The following is a 24,595-nucleotide window of genomic DNA, read 5'->3' on the forward strand; positions in this document are numbered from 1 at the left end:
CTATACCAGTGGATTAAGTGAAAGTTGCAAAGAAATCTAACAGTTAGCAACTGGTTGTATCATTATGAGGCGCTGCGAAAAAGCTCAGCTTAAAAGATTCAGGTCATTTCGCAGTTTCGTCACTGCCGTTGCAGAAAGAAAAAAAAAAGACAATTGTTTATATATTTATGTAAATATGTTGAGACCAGATGTTCGTCTCCTGGCTTTTTTAATAACCAAGAAAAAAGTGACTAGCTTTCCTTGTCCAGATTAGACGATCCAAGCGCCATCGTACGTATCTAGGTTTCTGAAACTTTCCTTAGCCGTGTGGAACTGCCATAGAGCATCTCAAATTGAACCTTTAGGAGTTATTACTGATAGTTTAGAGCTAAGGACCTGGATTTCCACCTCTAAACTTAGAGCTCTAAATTTTAGCCTTCTAGCTAAAGTGCTCTAAAGCTTTTAGAGCTCTGTAGTTTAGATAAGAGGATCCAAACAGAACATTAATAATACCTGGGTTGTCTATCCTCTAATAGTTTGTGTATATCATTCTAGTTTTTTAAAAAATCTCTCTTTGTGCAATAAGGAGACACGGGACTACGCGTAGCACATTGTTTAAAACGACGAATAGTTGCCCGGTTAGGTTAACATCCATGGGTAACATCCAGATCACATCGCCATGAGTACCCAGTCAAGGCCAGCAGTGCACATCATTAAACGTCGTGCAAGTTAAGCAAAATGACACCACGTTAGATGCCAATAGATGCATTTTATATACTAACTAATTGCGTATTTATATCAGATGGTTCAGACTCGAGGCCTGAGCTGACCTTGGCCATTTCGGCATGACTGAAACTTGCCCATCAGCTTTGTAGTTCAGGGTTCAATGCGTACACCTCCAGATAAGAAGTAAGGTTGAAATAAGACCTAGAAAAGTTCGAAAGCGTGCACACAGGCACGTGCTGCACTCTATTGATTCATGCAGCACTTGGTCGCCATTCATATTACATCAAATACTGCAAGACAATCAGATTATTGGACCGATATAAGCCATGTATATGGACAGATTACATTCTACATTTTTACAACATGAGGCCTATTGGTTACAGCGGACTCTGAGTGACTAACCTAGATCTTTTGTACTTCCACTAACTCCCAACCCTATACCAACAGTAGGTAAAAACAGCTGGATTTTGGGATTGCACTGCTAGGACCCAAAAAATATACAACCTTTTCCCTCCTACAGATCAGCAAATACATCATCTATGTTAGGATATAGCAAGATCCACATGCTAAATCTAATTATTATATTGCTATTCAATAGCATCTTCCGCCTCGGTGAGCAGATCTGCGCTTTCGTCAAGCAGATGATCACAGACCTCCATGAGCTCGTCAGCAAGCGGAGGGATGTGAGGATGGCGACCATCATTGTATAGATGTGCGTTCAGTTGTATCTGTGCTACATCGTGCCTGAATTCATCACGGTTTCTGTACACCATCTTTCTCACCTTGTCCCTGATGGTACCAAGATCCATTGGGCGCTGTACGTAGTCAAGGTAATCAGGAGCATCTTTCTTTGTCACTGGTTTTAAAAATAGCAGTGATCCACTCAAACCCCGCAAGTGATCAACTATCTTTTCCAATATGTTGGAAAGCTCAACCTGCATGACGAGGAAGCAATTAATCAAGCCCGAATTCCATTTCCAACAAATCCCTCCATGTGTAATTTACTTTATTCTCTTTTAACAGTTGCACAATGCAATTAGCAAACCCTACTGTATCAAATTATCAGTTTGTATAGAAAAAGTTGCAAAACAACTATAAAATAGTGGTACAAATACTAAAACAAGTGGGTGGACAGTAACACTAAAACTACAGAAATTTACTCCATTTCAAAATACAAGACATGCTTTTGCCATCTTGTTTCAAAATCCTTTTGTGTTTTTTTCAATAATATTTTCTCTTTTGCCATTTACTGTTTATCACACAGCTATATTCTCAACAGGCAAGAGGCAAGACATCTAACACAGGCGATCCTATTGTCATTTTCCAAATCACTTGCCATACATATAGCTGAAAGCTAAGAAAATGTACCTCTCCTCCTCTGCGACGCTTAGCAGATGATGCATATCCAATCACATGAGCTGGACTAGATCGTTTTACTGCTCGATGTCTTTCAGGTACCCTTCTGTCATTTCTGTATGGCCTGTGATCAAGTAAGTCATCATCTTTGAATTCATGTTTTTTCTTTTTCTTGTTTTTCTTTTTTGACTTTAGATGATCTTCCTCCCTTGATGCATATATCGTAGCATCAAAGAGCCTTGGTTGTGGCATTTCTCTTTGCTCCTCAAAATCTCTCCAGGATCTGTCATTTTGCACTATGGCTTTGCTTCTTTTTCCATCCAGACCAAGCCTCCTCTCATGTGAGGAATTCATCTGGCTGGGTTCCCCACCAAACCAATGATCATCCTCTCTACTTTTATCCTCAAAACTCGATAATTCTACAATTTTTCTTATCTTTCTGGTGGGCTCCTGACCACTCCTAGGTTCAACATGTCTTTGCTGGTCTATGCCTTTAGGCTGCTTGATGGTGATCTTTTTGCGAGGTACATCCTTTTCTTCAGCGGGAGGCCGAAATACAACAGATGGCTTTGGAGTGTCAGGAGGGAAATCATCAGATTTCATCTTATTAGGTATCACTATCTTATTTACCTTTCCAGTAGATCTACTGTCTGTAACATCCATGACACGTTTATCAGAAACGAGTGAAACGGAGAGTGGCATGTTCCTCTCCAAGGATTTATCCGGTGCCCCTACTTTAAATTTTACTGGGACAGATTTTGTCTTTTCGATACCTTCTGGCCCTTCAGTTTCAGTAACTTCAGAGGAAACTTTTGTTATTAATCTTTTAGGTATCTTTGCTTGCAAATGGTTTATATCCGTAGGGTTGGGCTTAACTGAATTAGCATCCATTTCTGACATTTCTGGATCCTCCCCATACTTGGGGCACAGTTTGTTAGTCCGCATATGCCCAACCTATACGACAACAAAGAGACAAAAAAAAATAAGTCATGAAACATATAATATTTTTCAGAAGGGCGCATGCAAGAAGCTGCTTTACTGAGCCTACCTGACCACAGGCTCCACATACAAGAGTATCCCCCCTTGCACCCTGTTTCTTCTCCTGAAAATATGGAAAAGCATGACACATAAGACCCACAATAACAAAGACCAGATCAGCTTCTATATGTATCGTGCGTTTGAGGAAAGAAAGCTTCTCTATGAATCATCGAACCAACACGTATTCAAATTTTAGAAATTTAGCAGCATCCTTCCAACCTAATACTTTTATAGGCACAATAGCAAACCAATATCCAGCGGCACTGAATGGCAGCAATACCTTAAATTGCCACCATATTACAAAAACAAACTTATACATTTTGGTTTCCAACTTAGACAGCTACTTCTGCATGAAGCCTGATGGAAAGGAAAACACCACAAGTGCAACATAATTGATGTACCGAATATCATTATATCATATATAAGTAAAAACATTATATTCACACTTAGCACTGGTGCAGGTGTCTAATATTAAAATAAGTATAATCGAGAAAAAGGCTGATTCAAGTCGACACACAAAATATTCATGTGGATAGAACTTCACATATCATAGTCATCTTTTTCTGGGCTTACCTTAGGTCCATCCTTTCCTAGAACACTTTTCTTTTTAACTAGAAGGATCTCATTTACATCGAGTGCCATCTTTGGTTTTAGTTTTGAGGGCAAACCACCCTCAGCAAAAGAATTTTCAACCTGCACGGAGTAAGATGAATAACATCATTACAGATTGTTTCTGCCAGAATAACACTAAATCAAAAGGACAGGACAATGAAGACCAGGTCCAGAACCTCAGATAGACTAATACCTCTTTTCCTTCTCTTGGTGTGCTCTCCTTTGGGGTTAATGCACCAGCATAACCAGATGATTTGATCATTTGTCCACTCTTACTCTGCTTCATTTTATTGGCACTAGAGGTGCCACAATTTGTCAACTCAGGCTGCTTTTTCCTCTTCACATCATTACCATCATCTGCATAATAAGAGGCCATAAATCGTATGCACCAGCAGTTGTTTTTGCAAAGAACATAGAAGAAAATAACTACCTTCAAGTAGTTTCTTTGCCAGAGAGGCTTCTGTTTCATCATCTTCAATTTCCTCGTTAATTTGGGCATGTGTAGAGCACCTTCTCATTTTAAGTCCTCTCATTCCATCTGCTTTGTCAATTCTCAAGTCTGCTGTACTAGTATCCTCATCATCAAATTCTTCTGCGTCTAGCAAGTTCTCAAGATCCCCAGCAAATGAGTCTAGATCACTGTTAGCTTCTGTGTCACTGCCATTGTCATCGCCATCTATAGCTGAAAGTGACTGGACTTGTCTGTCCCAAATTTCCTGACATTTCTCCCTAGTTTGCTGCTGAAGTTGCAGAAAAGACATCCTTTGTCCACGTGCAAACTTGCTAACAGGAATTTCGTCAATAGTTATTCCCGATGCAGCTTGTTCACTTGATAGCTTCCTCACCATAGCAATCCGATGCCACCTTGTTAATTTATCAATTTGCTCTTCAGGTACGCCGAATTTCAGCAGCAACTATATATAGCAGTGCATCAATTATTTACTAAACAAAGTATAAAGGTGGAATACATGAAGGACATGCAACACATGCCAAGCTTTGGAGGTGGTCACTATGGATTTCCTTTTCACCAAGAATGGGTGCAGATTTTAGCAATATGCTTTGTGATCAATGACAAATGATACACCATATATTCTATTATAGTTTGCTTCCTTCAAATTCTCAGCTGTAAGCTGATATGATGTATCAATGAACCAGGCTGTATGCAAACTATGCAATGGCTGGAATAAGTTTCTGTTTCCTAAAAAAATTCACAATTTTCATTCTCAAAAGTATTACACATACAGTACAGGAAGCTCAGCCTAGCTCGGTTGAGGGTGTGAATGTCACCTAGTTCAAGTCCTCATCGAGATGAATTTGAGTGCCTACTTTCTTGTTAACATAAGGCCACCTAGTTCCTCCTAGGTTGGTCCAGTTTTTTTAATCACTCATACACTATAATGTTTTAAAACACAAATGCCAGGAGCTTTGCCCTTCAATTAATGTAGGAAAAGAAGACACTCATACACTATAATGCAATAATGAAAGAGATCATAGATGTCTGCTTCAACAGAGTGAAAGTCAGTATGCCAAAATGCCACTGAGTATGTCAATGGCGTATGGGAGTAGGTCCCACCTGTTATTGTATAAGTCAACACTGCACTGGCAAAATGAGAATTGTTTTCATTTTATGGAGGCAAGTGTTCTTGTTTAGAGGACCTACATGTGGCTTGCATAATATAATGATCCCCTAAATAAGAATGCTAAAGACCATCAAATATTAATACAGACTCTATATGTTCATACTGAAGCATGTTCAATGATATTAGGGCTTTTTTGTAGCCTCCCAGGCAAGATTCCAGCCAGGCATCGATCCTAGCCCCAGGCCCCTGAAATCAGACGCCAGGGGGCGATGCCCAAGCCAGGCAGTCTTGCCTGGGAAACGCACCCTTAGGCATGCCAATATCTCCAAAGTCAGGCAATGTTTCCTATGTTTATTATTACAGAAATTAGTACAATGGTACCTCACGGGCTGCATCCATGCTCAACCTGCGGAGATCAGCATCAGTCCCAGTTACAGTGGTACCCTTTGCAGCAGCTGACTTCTTCTTGAGCACTGAATTGGAGGCAGGTGCTTTTGGTGCTACTCGCACATAGCTGAATCCTAACCCACGACCAGATGGATCTCCAACACCAGTGATTTCTAATCTTTCTATATTTTCTCTGTCCTGCACGCACCAAAGGAAATTTGATTAAGGAAAATGTATACCAAGAAACTAGGGAGTAAGGAAAATTAGCATCATATATTACATTTCACATTTAGAAAAAAACGCACAGAAAGACATGCATACATAACCCAACCAAACAAGGACTGCCATCCTTTAACTTTGCCTGGATAGAAACACTACCAATATATTTGTTTAAACAGATTATTCTAGTTCCTTGATTCTCTTATCTCCTCCACTTAGTGTCATGTTTCTCCCACTCTTAACACACCTCAGCTGAATTAATCTTAATTCTCTAACCTCCTATCTATCTTGCTGGGTACTAGGCACACCAACTTTCTGATATACAGGACAATGGAGGTCCAAAACCGGCTGATTAGATGGTTTGTTTGTTGATTGGAGAGCATATATCCTACCATTGGCAAACTGGCAGTTATACACCCAAACATATATATAGTAGTTTAATAAAATCACCAAAGTTCAAAACCTCACCAAGAAAACTGAATCTGGCTCACTACAGGACACAAATTTATTCAACCTTTAAGCAGGTGGAATCGCTATGGCTTCTCCAGAGCTTAATTTATAATTCTAGTAACGCTAGAGCTCTATTACTTCTCCAGTAGCTCAAGCCCAAATGGAATCAAAAGTACCCATCCCACGAAGACTTATTTATCCCAGTGGGCTGAGGGGAATCACCATGGACTCGGCTGGGTTTTCTGGACCATGTCACATCCAAAGACCAACAGGTTGAGGGGGGACAATCCATGTAAATCAACTATCATAGGAAATGGACTGGGCTCCCAGCATTCCTGCTCTCATTCCCTGTACACCCAACAGGACCTAATGTGATCAACAACTAATTACCCTGTACAAGTTTTCTTTCTGTTGATACCAAATACTGACCCTTATCTCCCAATATTAATCGAGAACGAATAAATATGAAGGTTATCTGCAGTCTCTCTAAAGCATAGAGCACATCAAGTAGCACTCGGCAGTTTTTATGAACAATACATGGTTTTAGGTCAATGAACTGATATTGAATAAAACTAGTGATGTTCCAGATCAGATTACTTGAGTAAAACACCATATATGAGACAAAGAGTAAGGTACCTGATTAGTACAAGCAACAAAATTACTTGTAAGATTCCAGCTAGTGATTTGCAGTTCCCTCTCGATATGTGATGCAGCAGCAAGCTCAATAGCCTCATCAGGAAGCTGATTCATGGCAGAAGCCAGTCCAACAGGCTGAGTAAGCTTCAGAATTCCTAAGCGCTTGAGACGATAAAGACCAGCTTGCATACTCTCATAACAGCAAACCTGGATAATGATGTTTTAGTTGAGTCATCGTGATATTTCGGATTGAAAAGAGAACTGTAATTAGACACCAAGGCAACAAGGTAAGGCAACCTTCATTATTTAGGTATTTTTGCTTTATATAGAACTTTCTACAAGAAAAAATATTTGCAGTCAGCTTACTCTGATAGTCTGATGACCAAATTTTTAAAAACATTTCACCCTATATATTTGGAAATGTGGGATTGGCATAATAGCCAGTGCTTGTGGTCCATATATAGCCAGCACAATGTGATAAGCACTCACATTTCCACGAGAATTTCTGTGCAAAATAAAGCATTTCTTCGAATAGCTTGTCATCCAGTTCTGTTGTTGTATTGGCGATTGGCAAAAGACTTGGCCGGTTTTTAGTGAAAGGAGCATTGAAAATGTTTGGAGAGACAGCATGCAAGACCTTTGAAGCCTGATAGTTGTTGTCCAAGTAGGTGCCATTTTACCTTGGTAGATATTTGGTTATTAGTTGTGATAGTTGTTTAGTCAGTTTAGCTGGAGTGTGAGTTGTTTAGTGGTTTGGCTGTTTCTTTCTAGTTGGCTCATTGATTGTCTTTCCGAGCAGTTAGCATTGTTTTTGAGGCGTCGCCTAGGCGACAAGGCGTGGTAGAGGCTCTGGGCGTCGAGGGCGCCATGACCTGCACTCGTATGGCGTCCGCTTAATCGAATTTGGCGTCGCCTAGGCGTACAAAGGCGTCAGACGGACGCCTATAGCCTTGCCATGGACGCCAGATACTAATTAGCAGGGGGAGGGCATGAAAATCGAGCGCGTGTCCACGCCGCGGGGAAGGGCACGAAAATGACTGTAGCCAGCGGGAAATCGACCGCGCATCCGCTCCTAGCGCGGGAACCGTGACCTAGATAGGCTATTCGCGTGCGGCATTTACCGTGAGTGGGGGCGAGGGGAGAGGAAGAGAGAAGGGGGCGGATGGACCTTGAGCTCTGCTTGGCTGCTCCTCTGCTCAACAGCTCGAGTCCACCGGCCAGCCACCCCTTCCGAGGAGCCGCCCCTGAATCTCTGCTTGGTCGTCCGCACCTTCCGTGGAGCCACTCTGGCATCTCTGCCGCTGGAGGCATCGGCCATCCGCATCTGCGCGTCTGCCGTCGGCTGTCCCCCTGTCCACAGCTGCCCGTTCGTCTCATGTCTCTGCCTCCGCCTCCGCCGGTCGTCTGTCATCCGCCTAGTATGCCCCTGCCTCCTCTCTGTTCCCTCCGCCTGGTATGCCCCTGCCTAGTGCCTGGTATCCCGTCTATGCTCTGAGTATTGTAGTATATTTATTAATGCCTCGTGCTCTGCTTTTGCTCATGCTAGGTGCCCTTTGCTCTGAATATTATATGTTAATGTCTGCTTGTGCACTGAATATTGTATGGTAATGTCTGCTTTTGTTCATGCTTTACGCCTTACAATGTGTATATGGTGTCGCCTAGGCGTTGTGAAGGGGAGGCGCGGCGCCTCAAAAACATTGGTACTTAGTGGTTGAATTTGTCCGTGGAGAACTTTTGCTCTTTTGTTGTTTTAGTAGTTGTGTTTGGGGGAGGTGTTGTTGGGTTTTTGGGCCCGGTTTCCCTAAAAAAACTGGGCCAATACTTGTTTCTTTTTCTTCTAATAAAATTTGTGGCAAAGCTTTTGCCATCCTTTCGTGGAAAAAAATTGTCATCAAGAAACAATTGATTGACACAAGGGCAACAATAATTTGCAGAAACTCACACTTTCTGGCGTCAATAATCTCCTCAGTTCTTCCTCTGATGGAACTCGGAAATCAGGTCTCTGTGTCCAGAAAAAATGCCCCTTTGGTCCTTTCTGTAAGGAAGTGCAGCAGAGCATTAAATATGGTTGAATAAGAGTCCAGAATTAGTTAAAATATAAAAATGTACAGATAAAGAAACTAGAGACAGATACCTTCAAATCTGCACAATGCTTCAATCGTTTTTTCACTATAGCTTCTGTCAGAGGACTTTGTATGGGTAACTCATCAGCTCGAATCTGAGGAATACCATCAGGCCTCTCTCTGGCACGAAACTCACGATAAACATATGCAAGAACTCGGTTCAGAAGATAAGTCTGCGCATTCTTAGTCCCTGGTGAAAAGACTTCCATATGAGGTTCCTGCAGGAAACCATGACTATTAAGTTATGGATGAAATTGTTAAAGTTCCAAGACAGAACAGCTCCTAAACACTATGATTTATTTTCAATGTACTGGTCTAACAACAGCAGAAATTGAATGGAAACAAGAACTCGGGGAGTATTCTTGACACACAAAACAAAGAACTCAAGGAGTGTTACATTTGTTTGACAAAAGAAGTGAATATGGAACATAATTTCTTCAGACTTTTTATGCAGAAATTAATAACCATATACCAGTCATATTTGTAACGTTCATGTTGAGATGTTCTCATGTACTTCTGTTCTCACCTGCTGGCAACAAACTGCCAATGTGTAGGGTCATTCAACAAGTGCAATGCCATGCTAAAACTGCAGCAAAGAAGCTTCTAAACATGCAACACACTACATTACTGAACTTCGTAGCAGACCCCTATCAATAAAACAAATTGAATTTCCCTGCTAAGCATAACGAGAGCAATCTCTACCACTGTAACAAAGGAATATCCAATGTTTCAGCTATGTTCACTAAGGCCTTGTTTAGATCCAAAAAGTTTTTGGATTTTGATACTGTAGCACTTTCGTTTTTATTTGACAAACATTGTCCAATCATGGAGTAAATAGGCTTAAAAGATTCATCTCACGATTTACAAGCAAACTGTGCAATTAGTTTTTGTTTTCATCTATATTTAATGCTTCATGCATGTGCCGCAAGATTCAATGTGACGGGGAATCTTGAAAAGTTTTTAGTTTTTGGGGTGAACTAAACAAGGCCTAAATCAGTAAAGCCTAAAGGTCCCACAAAGAAAAAGCAAAAGCTCAACCTAAGATGAAATAATGAATATTTTGGAACATGGTCTGCAGTGTAAAGCTTGGAAATGCACCACAGCAGAGAATTCAGCAAGGGAATCCTATACTTGACAATATAAGGAGAAACTTCAGATAGGAAAGGGTTGGAAACATTGCACATCCTACTTATACAGAACATAGTATTTCAGATACCAGAGCTTACTTGTTGGCCAACAGCATATAGCTTGTCAATGCGACGGAGGGAAAGCGCCCCTTTGGCTGAACGAACTAACAAGTAATCAGTTGGTGCAACCTTATGAGGAAATACAGGTGATCTGTACATGTTTGTTTCAAGACAAGATTGGTGGGACCCAGAATGTATATCTCCTAGAAAAGGGGATTTGTCAGAAGGATCAATTGCAAGCACTGTGCCCAGTCCATCACTGTTGTTTCGCAGTGATGCAGCTGCCTGATCAGTAGGGGAAGTTTTCTGGTAATATGTACAGAGACGGGCTCCCATTCCAGCATTCGAGAGAAGCAAAGGTCTCTCTTCACAATATCTGCACTCAGGGCAATAAATGACAGATGAATTACTATAGTGGGGAAAAAACATAATCAAAATTTGCCAATGTGCATAACCAACAGTCTTTCACATATAAACATAATGATAAGCACTTGGCCAAAATATAGAGGTAAAAGGATAAAAAAATCATTGTAAAGTATCAGAGCTCTCTAATCACTGTATCTGCATTCATGTGTCACTAACACATGTGCTACCATGATAGGAAGTCCATAATATCGACAAGCAAATCACAAGCACAAATACCTACCCAACAAGCAACCTCACACATACACCCTCCATTAGTGTAAGGTACATATCTAAAAATTCAAACATTGTAATTCCTCCATCCAGAAATATAGGCCATATTTTGACTGTCTAAGTTCGAGTTTAATCGATAAATTAATATAAGAATCTACGAGGTATGTGATCAAATCATAGAAAATTGATATCATTGGATTCGTATTCAGAGGTACATAGAATTGTGATTTTGTAACTATTAATAAAATATTATAAGAGAAATCTCTGGCCAAAGTTCGTAACACTATCAATAAAGCTATGTGATGGAGGAAGTAACTTCTAGATAATAATTCGGTCGACTATATATGAGTTCAGTGAGATGTACTGGTAGAAAAATATCCCCATTTCAATGTGCATTCTTACAGTTACAATTTTGTAGCTCATAACAACATAATTCAAGAGATATCTATGGTCAAATTTCAACTTAACAGATCATGCCACATCAAAATGTAATACCAGTTAGTTGAACTAGCAACTGACAATCAAAAAATCAGCACTTATACAAAGTCACAAACATTAAAGTTCATTGAAATTAATACTTCAAGAAACAATAAGGGGGAATAAATTGGACTTACTCCATTAAAAAAACATGTCCATCCTTGACAGACAAGTCAGTTTTTTTCCTGAAAGCCCCAGGAGGGCGTAGAGGCTTGTCCTCACCAGGTAATTTCTGTGCTTTTGGCCATAGATACACTTCAGTGCGAACAACATGCACAATGGAGTTTGGTCGCACATTTTGCATCGCTAGTGAGATGTCATCCTGAAGCTCTTTCCCAGAACAGAACAATGTGATCTTCTCGGAAGGCTTCAATTCTGCAAAAAGCTAAGGCAGTGAGAGAACTAATTAAACTGGAGGAAATGACCATTTGTCTTTCCTTTTGGGGCCTTAAATTACACAGTACATGTATTAGCAACCAACTGCTCAACAAAAAGCAGATAGCATAACAAACATTTTCCAAATAAAGAAAAATCAAAACCAATGGGGTAGTAAACGGATACCAACCAAACTTCTTTGATGCTTTTAATTTGATAGAGACCGGAGTGTCCTCAGCATTTACCAAAATCTTGACTCCTTTTCCTCCCAATGACATAAGTAAAACAGCCATCCTCCCATGGCTACAAGCAGTTCCTTGTAACTGAGCAGCAATTTTATTTTCATGTGGGTACCACTTAGCTCTTGGTCTATGAAAGTTTGCAATTTCCTTACTGCGCAAAGTTGACAATCAGAGAAGTTATTATTTATAGAGATGAATTGGCCAAAAATCAATAAACACTGTAGTGCAGTTCCCTGTGCAAAGAAAAAATAAAGATGCAGTGGGTGACATAAGCATGACAACAAAATGTGACTTGAAAAACAACCTATGATCTCACTTTCGTTAAGCAGTAGATTTAGCTTCCACTTAACCAAATGTGACTTGAAAAACAACCTATGATCACACTTTCAAGTTCTGAAAGTTTTCTTTTATAGGTTAAGAGGAAATATCAGGTGCACAAAGAGTCTCTGAACACACATAAAACTAAATCTTTTGCTTTGGTGGGAGGTGGGAGCTTATTCATATTTCTCAAGACTGAGGATTCAGTCGGACAGAAAGCTGAGGGATGGCGGAATTTCCACCTCCGAGAACAAGAACGAGTTGGTGCATATGTTTCCAATACCTACTCTCATGCGTCTTATACTTTATCTTTATCTTGAACAGGGGCATAACTATCTCCATCAAACAGCCATGCAGGCTAAATAATATTCATAGTAACAGAAATATTTCCTCGGAACAACAAACCACTGCTAGTTGTTCTCTTGATTAGATATAGATAAAGGCTCATAATGAAATGAACATTCAGTTAAAAGGAATATGTTACCAAAAAAAAAATTATTCACTCTTAACGTCAATGAAGTAACAATGTAACAGTTGAAAACATGACAAATTCATTTGAGTACATGCTTGTAAGACAATAGAAGATGAGAAATCATGGATGCACATAATCAGAATTTGGCAGGAAGGGATGGAGGCCTCATACTTGCTCAATACTGGCTTCATGGTTTGCAGCTTATGAGCTGGAGCAGAATGCACCACCTTTATGCCCATTAAAGCACGTTTTTTAGTATGAGATTTAGCTTGCTGTGGAGTCTTCCTATTTGAATAAAACTTGTCATTGGAGATGTTGAATCTTCCACTCAATGTCTTTGCTTGATTGTCAAAATTATCAACTGTTGGTGTTGAAGTCTTGGTTGACTGACTAACAATCATAGCACGAGCATGAGACCTGATATGACCCACATTCTTTTCATCTAGGATCTCAAAAAGCATATGATCATCTTTAAGGTCAAAGATCAGTTTAGGCTTTGGGGTAACCTCATTAGGATCCCAAATTATGTTGTCCAACCATGATCCTTCTAATAATTCCCTATTCAGTAAACTAAGGTTATTTAAACGCATCGTGGTGTCAATTTTAACTGCATCATCTAAGTTATTTGGCGTTATGTGATCTAAGTTATCTTCATTTGTCAGTGGAGGGAAACTTTTCCCAGGGGAACAGTAGTTAGCTGGAGCAGGCATTTCTGTACAACCAAAAGTCTCTTCAATTACTGGGGACCCATTGCTTTTACTCCGTACATCCCAACACCTGGAGACCTGACCATAATCCTTACCCTGGTCTTCACCATGGGTGTCCACACTCTCTTCAGATTCACAGATTTTTGCATAAGGCTGCTGATCAGTTGCTGGTGAATTGTTCCAAATGATATCATTTTCCCAATCATCATGCTCAAGTGGATAAAAATCAGGACAAATTGGAGATCGCTGGACAGTACGAATATCCTTATGCGCATCTTTCATTGGTTGTTCTGAAAGACATGAATCCTTTAGCCTTAAAGTGACATCAGAAATAGACTCATCACTGTCACTCTCAACAAAATCTTCATTCATCTGGTTGTGCTTCAATGTTGAGAAATTTTGGATAGTGCTCCGGAGAATTAGTTCCTCATCTTCTTCAACATTGTCAGCAACATTTGTGATATGAAGCTCTGGAAGTAATTACAACAATACAAATATGATATTAGATGTATTCAAATGTTTTGACCGGGAGTAACTGCGATAACAAGCTATTGACTTGCGGCACATAGGAGCAACAAAGGCTTGTGGTAGTTTGATGTTATGAAAATCAAGTACATATATACATTCATATAGCAGTAAAGAAAAAGATCAAATACATTCCTTTTGTGGAAATCAGCAAAAAAATAAAGCAATTGTAAACAATGGTTATGCTGCAAAAGGATCAATAGATCAAACTAGAAGTCATACAGATGAAGATGAGGTTCACATATTAATAATTTTTCTTAACACCAATCAATTAGAAGACCTGAAAGAAATAAGCCAACAACCTGAATGCCTTTCCATATAGTTGGCCCTTTTGATAGGCTATATTGTTTTACAGTAATCGAACGATGAGGCGAATTAGACCTCACATGCAGCATTTGTTTTTGGCTTAGTTTCAAAACACTGTAATAATAACTAGGCCTAATCAGAAGAGGCAGGAGCCAATTTCTATAGAACTACTGTTTCATCAAATCAGATACTTGCCCTTAGACAGAACGAACATATTGGAAATCAGATTTTTTGGAAATTATAGGTATAAACTGTTGACATAGACAGTGGCAGTTAAATTTCTTCGTCTCAAATTGAATACATGAGCAGTAAGGATAACTATGTTCCCAGTAACAACTGCTTTCAGGTAACAACCTCCAGCTACCAACTATCTATCAAGACCATGCATACACGGGGGAGGGTGGTGCTTCTTGGATCTTTTTGTTGCAACAAGCAGAATACCTTTATTCACTGGACGTTTGTGGTGATCTGTTTTCACTTTTCTTACAGGCTCTTGGATACCAAAAATTTCAGAGAACCTCAGGATCGCATTCCCATCCTCTATGCATAAAACAGGGAGGGAAGTCGCACTTTCAGGCGCAAGATGACCTTCCCCAGTGCCCTTTTCATTCTGCTTAATTAGAGATGAATAAGAAAAGTGCTATAATTATATAAATATGATACAGGACAATGCAATGTTAATTTCTTGGTCCAGGCTTCACATACCTCCAAATCTTCATATTCAAAGTCCATGCTTTCTTCTGGATGTGATAACAAGCCAAGCTTTTCCGTGGCAAGGTTATCGCTTGAGGTTGCCATATCTGCCTGCTCGATAGAAACTGTATTGAAAAGATTACGAGAAACGAGAATCAAGTCAGTTGGCTATAACAAATATTTATAGATAAAAAGATTGAAACTTGATGTGTTAGTGCTGACAGATGAATGTTCTAGTTGTTTCAATAAAAAACAAAAGAATGCTCTATTTATTTTATAAAATGTACTCAGCAATTAAAATCAAGTGTGTTTGAACAAAAAGGTTGCATAACATTTTCACAAGTTTTCATCTTCAATAATTAAAAGTGAAGTTTATGCCAAACTAGAATCTATGTTCACAAAATAAAAAGGTGAAAAAAGATGATCAAGTCTTCAGTTCAGATTTTATTATAGTTAGACTGGAACAGACTTGATCGCTACCACCAACGCTTACCCAAGCCAGAAGGGGAAAGTTGGACATGCAAATATGAAGACAAATACAGATGCAGACCAAAAAGGAGGTGTCAAGCTACAAATGTTTAACCACTAGATGGAAGGAACAAATAACAAGGGTAGCATGGGAACCAGAAAGTAGCAAGAAATGGAATGAACATAACATAAATGGAACTTGAAAACATTAGACACGTTATCCAGTATCACCTGAAGATAAATTTTGGGCAGCACTATCACCAGGAGGTTCTTCTTTTTCACTGGGTGGTTCTTCTTCCTCATCGTAATTCTCATCGTCAAACACTGAAACTGTACTATTGACCGATGCATACACTGTAGATGAAGAGAAGTAATCCTTTTTTGACAGCACATTGTCTTCCTCTGTAGCTGCTTCAACTTCAGGTCCATCATATTCTTCATCAATATCTTCATAATCAACAGCATCTTCTGCCTTCTCATCATAGTCTACATAACAGCAAAAAGATGTGTTATCAATTATGTGTATAGTTTGACATGGAAAAGAAGAATAAGGTCTTCCTAAGCAATGGCAAAGTTGGCTTGATGAATGACTCTCAAAACTGTAGGTGCAGCTTATATGAAAACAGTAACATGTCACTAACCTTGTTCAGAAGGATCAGTTGGTGCTGGAGAAGACTTGATTAGCTAATTAGCAAACAACACAGTATTAACTTGTTTGGTAATGAAATAGGTAAGTAAAATTAACTATATGCATAAGATAACATACGTCAATGTCTTTGAGAGATGGACCAAGCTTATCTGCCAGTGCAAAAAGGTGTTCCTTTGCATCCTGAATTAAGTAAAATAAAAGTAATAAAGAAATGCAACATCCAAATTACATTATAAACATAACTAAATAGTGACTTGGTTTCCTGCAGATACTCAATGGGATAACAATAAAACAAAAGTACCCTAAGGCTGCGCAACTAACCTTTGTTCTGGCTAAAATTTAGTGAGTTCTAACGAAGACTCTTCAGAAAATATCCAACTTACGAGAAAATTACAGTGCATGGACTGAGAAAAATTTTGGTTCATAGCATTGATTTTCCCTATCTCATCATTTTCAGAACTCAAATCAAGTCAATTTAATCAGTGGAATATGGTTCTTTTAGTAATGCTGGTTCCTATAAAGCAACTGAGCACCCTAAAATATAAGTTATATGGATCAAAATGTTAAGAAAAAGAGCACCAACAAAGAAGTTAATCTGTATCAAATCATGACCAACTGAGAATGCACTAAGCCACTAAGATCAAAAACAGATAGAGATGCATGTCATCTGCTAGAGGCAGACATGTGAATTAAAATAATCAAAACAACAAAAAACAGGACATTGGCATGCCAACAAAATCAGATATTAAAAGTCTGTACCTCATCAAGATAGTCAGCATCTAAGTCACCAGAATCATCTACATTGCCAAACATAAACCCCAAGAAGTGATTTCCTCCACCAGGCTCCTCATAATCCTCGTCGTCATCGTCATCTGTAAGGATGACAACAGTAATCACTAATAAATAAGGTGGGGTTATTCAAACAAACTCATTGCTAGTTTCAACCAGCATTTCATCAATTGTACTTAGCTTAAAATAAATCCAGTTTTGGAGCAACCTTAGGAAATTGTTAGGAAAACTAAGAATCTGGGGTTAATGATGACATGATGCATTCCCACACAGAGGTTTACATGTTTTCAGTATTTTGGAGAATCTCAATGCTAGTTTCAACCAACATTTCATCAAATTAAGTTTCAAGACATCACATAAAATACAGAAGATCATCATGGAACAGTTAACCCTTCAGACAATCATCTTCATACTCATAACATCATTTTGCAGTTTTATGATTCTCACAGCCAACTCTAGAGATTGCAACTTCACAATTACAAGCCCATAGCAGATCAGCATGCCAACCACCCCATCTTACATGGGTGCGTGTAGCTGCCGCAACTAAAATCTCCAAACGCGCAAAAAAGAACATCGAATTCTATATAGCACCAGACAGCATGCCATCGGCTTATCAAATCCCATTTAAACAGGCACCACAAACAGTTGCACAAAGCCCAGCAAATACACTAGTTAACATAGCACACCCAACAGATCAGAAACCAGCTATCTGACAACCCCTGGGGCCGCCCATCTGCTCTTGCACCAACACCAAACCAAAAGCATAACGTGGCTATGATGAAGTCCTGGGTGTCGTCGAGCTCACCTGCGGCACTGTTGGTCGGATTCTCCTCTTCATGGAGCTCGCCGTCGCTCATGGCTGCAGCCTGCAGCTGTCACTGTCCTCTACCGCCTCCCCAGGCCGCGACGGCACCAGTAGCTACAAACCCTAGGCCGCCGCACCCTCCTAATCGGCGCCGTAGCTCGCAAAATCTAGAATCGCAGGGCCGGGTTGGATCGAGTGGATAAAAAATCTCAAGGTGTAGCGTAAAGGGCGAGGCCAAACCAGAGGCCGGGGAGACCCGAGACCGGGCGATTTCCGCCAGGTCTCCGCAGGATTTTCTGCACGTAGGGAACTGTGTCCGCGGACTGATTGACCTTCAAGCGCAAGATCAGCGGAGTAGCGGGGGCGTCCTGCTTCGTTTCTGGCGACGACGAGAGAGGCGGCGCGGCGCGGCGATGGCGGTGGCCGTGGCGGTGGCGGACGGGCGGAGAGGAGGGTCGTGGGGGGCTAGATGGGGAGCAAAGCGGAGGGCAGGGAGGGGCTGGGGCGCCGACTGCGGCCGCGGCGCGTGCCGGGCGCCGAGAGGCGGGCCAGATCGGGCCGAAAAAAAATGCGGCCCATAATGGATATGCACGAGCACAATCAGGCAAATCAGGCGCGATGGCAGCCCATGAGCGTATATATAAAGGAAAAGATCCAATTGGGCCCTTGACTATTTTCCAAGCCCGATTTGCCTAAAACCAGATTTTTAGACTCCTCTAATTTTTTAAATCATCCAAATTATCTTTTTTGGCGGTTTTAAATGTGGTTTTATCCGACATAGCCCGACGTTAGCCGTCCTACATGGTACCACGACATTCACAAGGGAAATCAATTAAACTTACACGATATTTTAGAGAGATCAACTAATCTTCATCAGAAATTAAAGAGATGTTTTTCTTAGAAAAAGTTATCCAAACAATTTTCTAAAAAGTATGCATTTAAAAATACTTAAGTCTGATTAACCTAAGAAAAATGATAGACAACTTGTCTTATTAACTCAAAAAATATGAAACTCGATTTCTCCCTAAAATTTAAAATTGGACCAAATATGAAATAGACAATGCAGACCAAGACAAATCCTTGCAGACTAAAGCATGAATCAACGTGCAACCCAGTGGTCATGTGGTTTGTATTTGTAGCAACACTTTCTTCTCCTAGCAATACCACGACGATGATGTGTGCTGATGCACCCTAAACCCTAGGCCATATGTGGGAAGCCACCCAATGGCTTCTCCAAGTCCCTAATAGACATCTACAACTTGGCTAACATCCGGATGGACGTGGTTGCTTCCTTGTCTATTGTCATCGTCATAGTTTGCGGACACACTAGGAGCACATGATAGAGCAAGAAGGTACTTTGGACGGTCTTACGATGCCAAACTTCATGTGTGTTTTTAAAATCATGTTTTATATTATGGTTCCTAGCTCAAAATATCATAGATCATGCTTTTAGAAAAAAACATATAACTGGTTCCATATTTTCTAAGATAAATAGATTTTCTATATTTTTCTAGGGTCAAATTAGTTTAGTTAGTAGTTTTAAAATACATATTTTGAAACAAAAAATGAATCTTTTTGAAAAAAATAATTATATATTTTTAAATGTTTAGTTGACCTCCCTAAACTACCGCGAAAGTTTGTTTTACCTCCCTTATGGTTGTGATGGCACCATGTAGGACGTTGATATCATGCCATGTCAGCCAAATTACTTTTAAAACCACCAAAATTTTTTAATTGTGTTGTTTAAAAAGTTGTGGTAGCCTATAAATCCAGCTTTACGACTAGGGGAGGTAAATCGGACTTACACAATGATTAAGGAGGTAAATATGATTTTAAACTGGTATTTTTTAGCATTAGTAAATAATAAAAGATTGTACTTGTAACTTGCCTAACCTGTTTGTTTAGGCCATATAAGTGGGAAAAATTGTCAGTCTTAAATCTTAATCCATAAATTATTGTCATAGTCTAATTTTCTTGCTTCAATTTCAAAATACTCCTAAACTTTCAAAACCATCCAAATTATCTCATATCGTACTTTGGAGTTGTTTTAAAGGTGGTATCGTCTTTTAAGTTTAAAAATTAATAAATACTTGACACAATTGTTAACCCAAACATATATATCTCTACTCTTTCAAAAATCCTAAAAAAACAAAAAATATATTAGGATAGAAAAACTTAAATAAAAAATTAGAGCTCACGAAAACATCTTTAGAAACTAAAAAAATGTTTAACTATAGAAAAAATCAGAAATATCTATAAAATTATAGAAATGGCCCAAAACATTATAATTGATATACAAACATGCTTTAAAAACTTGCCTAGCAAAAGTATGCCATGCAACCAGCATGAATGTAATATTCATGTCAAGCATACGTACTGGTAGTGTATTATGTCTTCTTTGTTGCAAAAAAAAATCAAAACTCAACTACATATAGATTAAATTGTTTTCGGATTTTTTTCTATATTTTTCTAGATATTTTCACATTTATGTAGATCTAAATCTAATTTTAAAGCATATAGAGATATTTTCATGAGCTATAAATATTTTATTTAGATTTAAAAGCATATAGAGATATTTTCATGAGCTATAAATGTTATATAAATTTCAAAAGCTTAGATGTATTTTCTATGGTTTAAAAACCTTATCAAGTACTTAGCAATTTTTTAAAATAAAAAAAGATAAATTTGATTTTGAAACCACTCCAAACAGTTTGTTCGCTTGGCTGAGAAGCCATGGTTGAAAAAACTGTTCATTGATTTGTTGTGAGAGGAAAACATTGTCGAATTCACTGATTTGTTGTGAAAGGATAAACACTATTGAATGACTAACAGATTCGGCAGATAATCTCAAACGAACAAGCTGATATGGAGGTAGTTTAAAAGGTTCTAAGAGTTTGGGGATAAGATGTATGGATTTGGAGTTTATAAGAAGGAAAATCGTACTCTAAATATAGTTCGAGAAGGTAGAAAGGACTTTTTCCAATAGGAGAAGGGATGACAGATGAAAGGCGACCGGCTTGACCAGATGTGGTGGCAGAAAGTGAATCTCGTCGATTTACTTTATCATTCAGAGTCGGTTGTTTGTATACACTATCCAGTTCCATATACGATTCCATAGATACATACCATAAATTCATATACAATTCCATAAATACCAAATTTGTTGTAATTCTGTGACAAGGTTCTCTAAAAATCTATATGCGCAAGAGAAACCAGAGGAGCAGTTACAGAAACAGAAATGGACTCCGAATCTGTATCGGCTTGCGGTATTAGTATATGTGCAATTTTGGGAGAGCAACACTGCAACAGAATTCAAGCATTATTCCAGGCTTGTAGCCCAGGAAAGAACAAAGGGTGTGTTGATTCACAGAAACGTAGAGCAATTTTTTTTTCTTTTTTCAGAGTCTGCAGCATGCATTTTTTTGTGCATTTTTGTACTGAATACGATCAGGAACAATGTACAGAAATTAAGGAACCTATGCACAATATGGCACAAATATATGCAAATACTTTTAAACGTGTTTTACAAGGAATCCTGAAGAAACAAAAGAGCTTGGACTTGGACAGAGTTCTTCAATATGGCTTTTGTCCAGAGAACATTATAAACGATCTCTGAACTTTGCTGCTGTAGTTGACAAGGCCACAGGATTTGCACAAGTCTTCGAGCTCTCCTTCAGTAAAATAGTTGTAGCTGGTGTTAACTGGTCCAACAATCTGCACCATAAAGTGGTAAAAGGCGGAACAAATTAGATAAGCTTAGCGAAAAAGAGAATAGTAACTAGAAAAGATGGCCAAATACCTGTCTAAGTGGCCTTAGTGCTTCAACAGAGAATGGGTTGTTCCTGGGAGAGGATAAAAAGGTGGTTCCCACAAAAACTCCACCAGGCCTCAGGACACGGCTTATTTCAGCTACCTGATAATTAGACATCAGTAAATATTTCATGATAATGAACGGAAGGACAGGATTGCCATTATATTGTTGGTTGGCAGTGAACTAATGATACAATTTAAGTTCTGATTTATCTTGTTGGCCAAGATGCAATGTCGTATTCAGATTTAAACATGAATAGAATCAGAGAAGCCATACTGGAAACACACAGGGGAAAATGTTATCACTATTTAATATCAAATAATGGCCTTTAGCGATATACTTTTGTTAAAATTTCAGCATGGTCCCAATGGTGAAGGTAAGAGTATGATTTATAAGCATCCCAGTTTCATCAGTTGTTTTGTTTAATACAACATAGATCTTATGAAATGAAAAGTTATGGTTTACTACGAAAAGCTTTTATGCACCATATGTAACTATGGGCAGATATTGTGCCGTTACATGTTGTATAACAACATAAATCTGAATCTTTTTTAATAAAAAAATATTAGCACAACTGCACATGTCAAAAGTGAAAATGAGAAATTGTACCGCATTAGAGGGTGAGGGCCAACAATGGATAGCCGCTCCAGCATGAATGGCATCTACTGAACAAGAAGCGAAAGGGAGCCTTGAAATATCTGCTCTCACAAGTGCTAGATTCCTGCAGAACCAAAAGAGGAAAATAGTCACCGGTTTGTGTGGCTTGATCTTGGAATAAAGATAACAGAAGTTATCAATTATTGCTTAACTTATATATATTGTTCAAAGCTCAATTGGGGGAAAATTTTCTTGGGAGGCATACAGTAACAAAATAGTGGATGCACTGTTGATTACAATCCACTATAGTGTTTATGATAATAGATATTCGTATCATTGGTATTAAACTAGAAAAAATATTAGCTTCCAACAAACATCATTAGTGACCCCCCGCCCTAATATTTCGTTCATAATATGCTTGGTTTGTTGCATCGAGAAAATGCTTTGACCTGCCCCCAACTTCTCAATACTGAGCATGAAGTGACTACTGGATTGGAGAATTATGGCTCCTAATACAACCCCAAATCCCCTGTTAATCTGCATCCATGATCCAACAGAAACTTTTCCTTCAGTGCTACAGGGGAAGCTCACCACAAATGAAAAAAAGATTCAGAAACAGGACAGAGAGCTTACGCATTGAGGAGAGTATCATCTTGCTTAATGAACTCATAGCATTGGCGGAGCATATTCTCAGAGAAGTCCAAAGCAATCACAGCTGAGTATGTCCCAGATTTTGCAAACTTCCTAGTAAACAAGCCACTGCCACAGCTGACATCAAGAAGGATACCACCAGCAACGGGTTGAAAATAGTCTTGAGCCATTTCAAACTGACAATGCCAACAGATCCGAAGAGGGACATGCATAAGAGAGCGAAGAGTTGAGGATCTTTGCTAGATGGACAATTTTTGAATCGCGGCGACTTAAAAAGTCTTTTGTTGCAACACGAAAACAACAGGCGCAACATTTGTAATAATTATTCAATCATAGAAAGACTTTAAAACTATGGTGTCAAAGATGAAGTTATCCAGCAGAAAAGCACCTCTTCATCAAGACCAGGGAAACCACTCCGATTAAAGTTTTGTCGCCACCCTCTCTCATAAAGAAATGAGACAAGTGGACTCCGGAACAGCTCAGTTCTAGCGGGCTTCTGTTCACTATATTCTTTTGTCCCTGCAGTTACAGTGAGGTCCAAGAAGATGTCTTTGCTGGTAAATGACTTGTTGCACTTTGAACACTTGAATCCCGACCTATAAATTGCTGGCCTGGGGCATGCATATATAATCCAAAAGAACATAAATGTCAATCAAGCCAAAAACATTTGCTGGAAAGAGGAGCAGAAATGTACTAGGACATACAAGTTTATGCCTGGTGGCCCTTTTCTCATCAGTGGTTCGTAGCAGACAGGGCAGGCAAACACCTCAGTTTCCATAATGCTATTTTGCTGCTGCTCTTTTGTTTCCTGTAATCACGAAAAATTACGAGATCTTCAGAGGAATGCCAACTCCTAGAGAAATGGATAGCAGGGTCTGTTAGGAAACATTTTGCTAGTAACAAACAATTGACCCACATCACAAAGTCACAAATCCCAGAGAAATTCTCAGAGGCAACCAGCATCTACCAAAATTTAACAAAGCTACCATAACATAGGCATACATGGGTGGACAGAAAACGACTCTGACAATCGGAAGTAGGTCACTATAGTCTCTGCTTTCCGCTTAACTCTTCTCAAGGCACCACTTTACCCGTGATTTGGATGTACCCAAGAGCAGAGCAAGGTGATTGTGGAAGATGCGTAGGTTCATCTGTACAGATAAACCTGTCAGATGATTATCCAATGGGGCAGGTCTTTGGTGTGATGGCATCACCAGTAATAAGTTCGCAGATACCAGGTGCAGCAACTGATACCAGAAAGACGGACTAGGCTGCAGGTAAGATCTCCATTACCAGCACTCCAGCAGCACTGAATCGATCAAGCAACAGAGCCGAGCATAACAAAGAACACGTGGCGGGCATCGGGCAAGATAACAAGTCCGTTGACTACAACAGTAACAACCTGTAACTGCAAACCCGACGAGAAAGACCACGTACCGGCTCCGCGGCGATCGCCGCGGCTGCGGCGGCGGCGGCGCGGAGAGTAGGGAACCCGGGCCGACGGGGACGGGATGGGCCCGCGGCAGGGGCGGGGAGCCGCAGCGAGGGTCGCGCTCGCGCGGAGGAGGGCGCGGTCGCCGCGGGTCGTACCAGCAGCTGCAGCTCCATGGCGCGCAGCACAGCGACCGATCTGAGACGGAGCTGCCTGCGGGCTTGGATTGGTGTCTTGGCGAACAGCGAGCGCTCGCCGCGGAGGGGGTCGGTGTGGTGGTGGGTGGCAGCGGTTACGGCGTGCTGGCGTGGCGCGACGCGCGCCCGTTCGCCAACAAGGGGGCGACGCG

General features: G+C 39.8%; 2 protein-coding genes across 3 annotated transcripts; both read right to left on the reverse strand.

Moving 5' to 3' along the window:
- LOC8069327 (transcription initiation factor TFIID subunit 1) lies at positions 786-18,263 on the reverse strand. Of its 2 annotated transcripts, XM_002438699.2 has the most exons (22): positions 17,996-18,263; positions 17,756-17,922; positions 16,921-17,033; positions 16,279-16,341; positions 16,154-16,196; positions 15,744-15,998; positions 15,057-15,169; positions 14,793-14,961; positions 12,985-13,990; positions 11,972-12,174; positions 11,544-11,781; positions 10,333-10,669; positions 9,118-9,324; positions 8,926-9,018; positions 6,984-7,190; positions 5,673-5,876; positions 4,142-4,625; positions 3,905-4,068; positions 3,673-3,792; positions 3,110-3,163; positions 2,074-3,015; positions 786-1,640 (listed from the first exon to the last, which is right to left on the reverse strand). In XM_002438699.2, exons 2-22 carry the CDS (start codon positions 17,805-17,807, stop codon positions 1,293-1,295), a joined length of 5,415 nt encoding a protein of 1,804 aa, XP_002438744.1. In that variant the 5' UTR covers positions 17,808-17,922; positions 17,996-18,263; the 3' UTR covers positions 786-1,292. The 2 variants fall into 2 exon arrangements, with proteins under 2 accessions (XP_002438744.1, XP_021304214.1); XM_021448539.1 differs by lacking the exon at positions 17,756-17,922.
- On the reverse strand, positions 21,115-24,595 carry LOC8069328 (uncharacterized methyltransferase At2g41040, chloroplastic). Its single transcript, XM_002438700.2, has 7 exons — positions 24,252-24,595; positions 23,519-23,622; positions 23,203-23,425; positions 22,797-22,990; positions 22,176-22,287; positions 21,555-21,668; positions 21,115-21,469 (listed from the first exon to the last, which is right to left on the reverse strand). Exons 1-7 carry the CDS (start codon positions 24,420-24,422, stop codon positions 21,329-21,331), a joined length of 1,059 nt encoding a protein of 352 aa, XP_002438745.1. The 5' UTR covers positions 24,423-24,595; the 3' UTR covers positions 21,115-21,328.

Source organism: Sorghum bicolor, chromosome 10 (assembly GCF_000003195.3).
Source record: "Sorghum bicolor cultivar BTx623 chromosome 10, Sorghum_bicolor_NCBIv3, whole genome shotgun sequence".
Taxonomy (NCBI): domain Eukaryota; kingdom Viridiplantae; phylum Streptophyta; class Magnoliopsida; order Poales; family Poaceae; genus Sorghum; species Sorghum bicolor.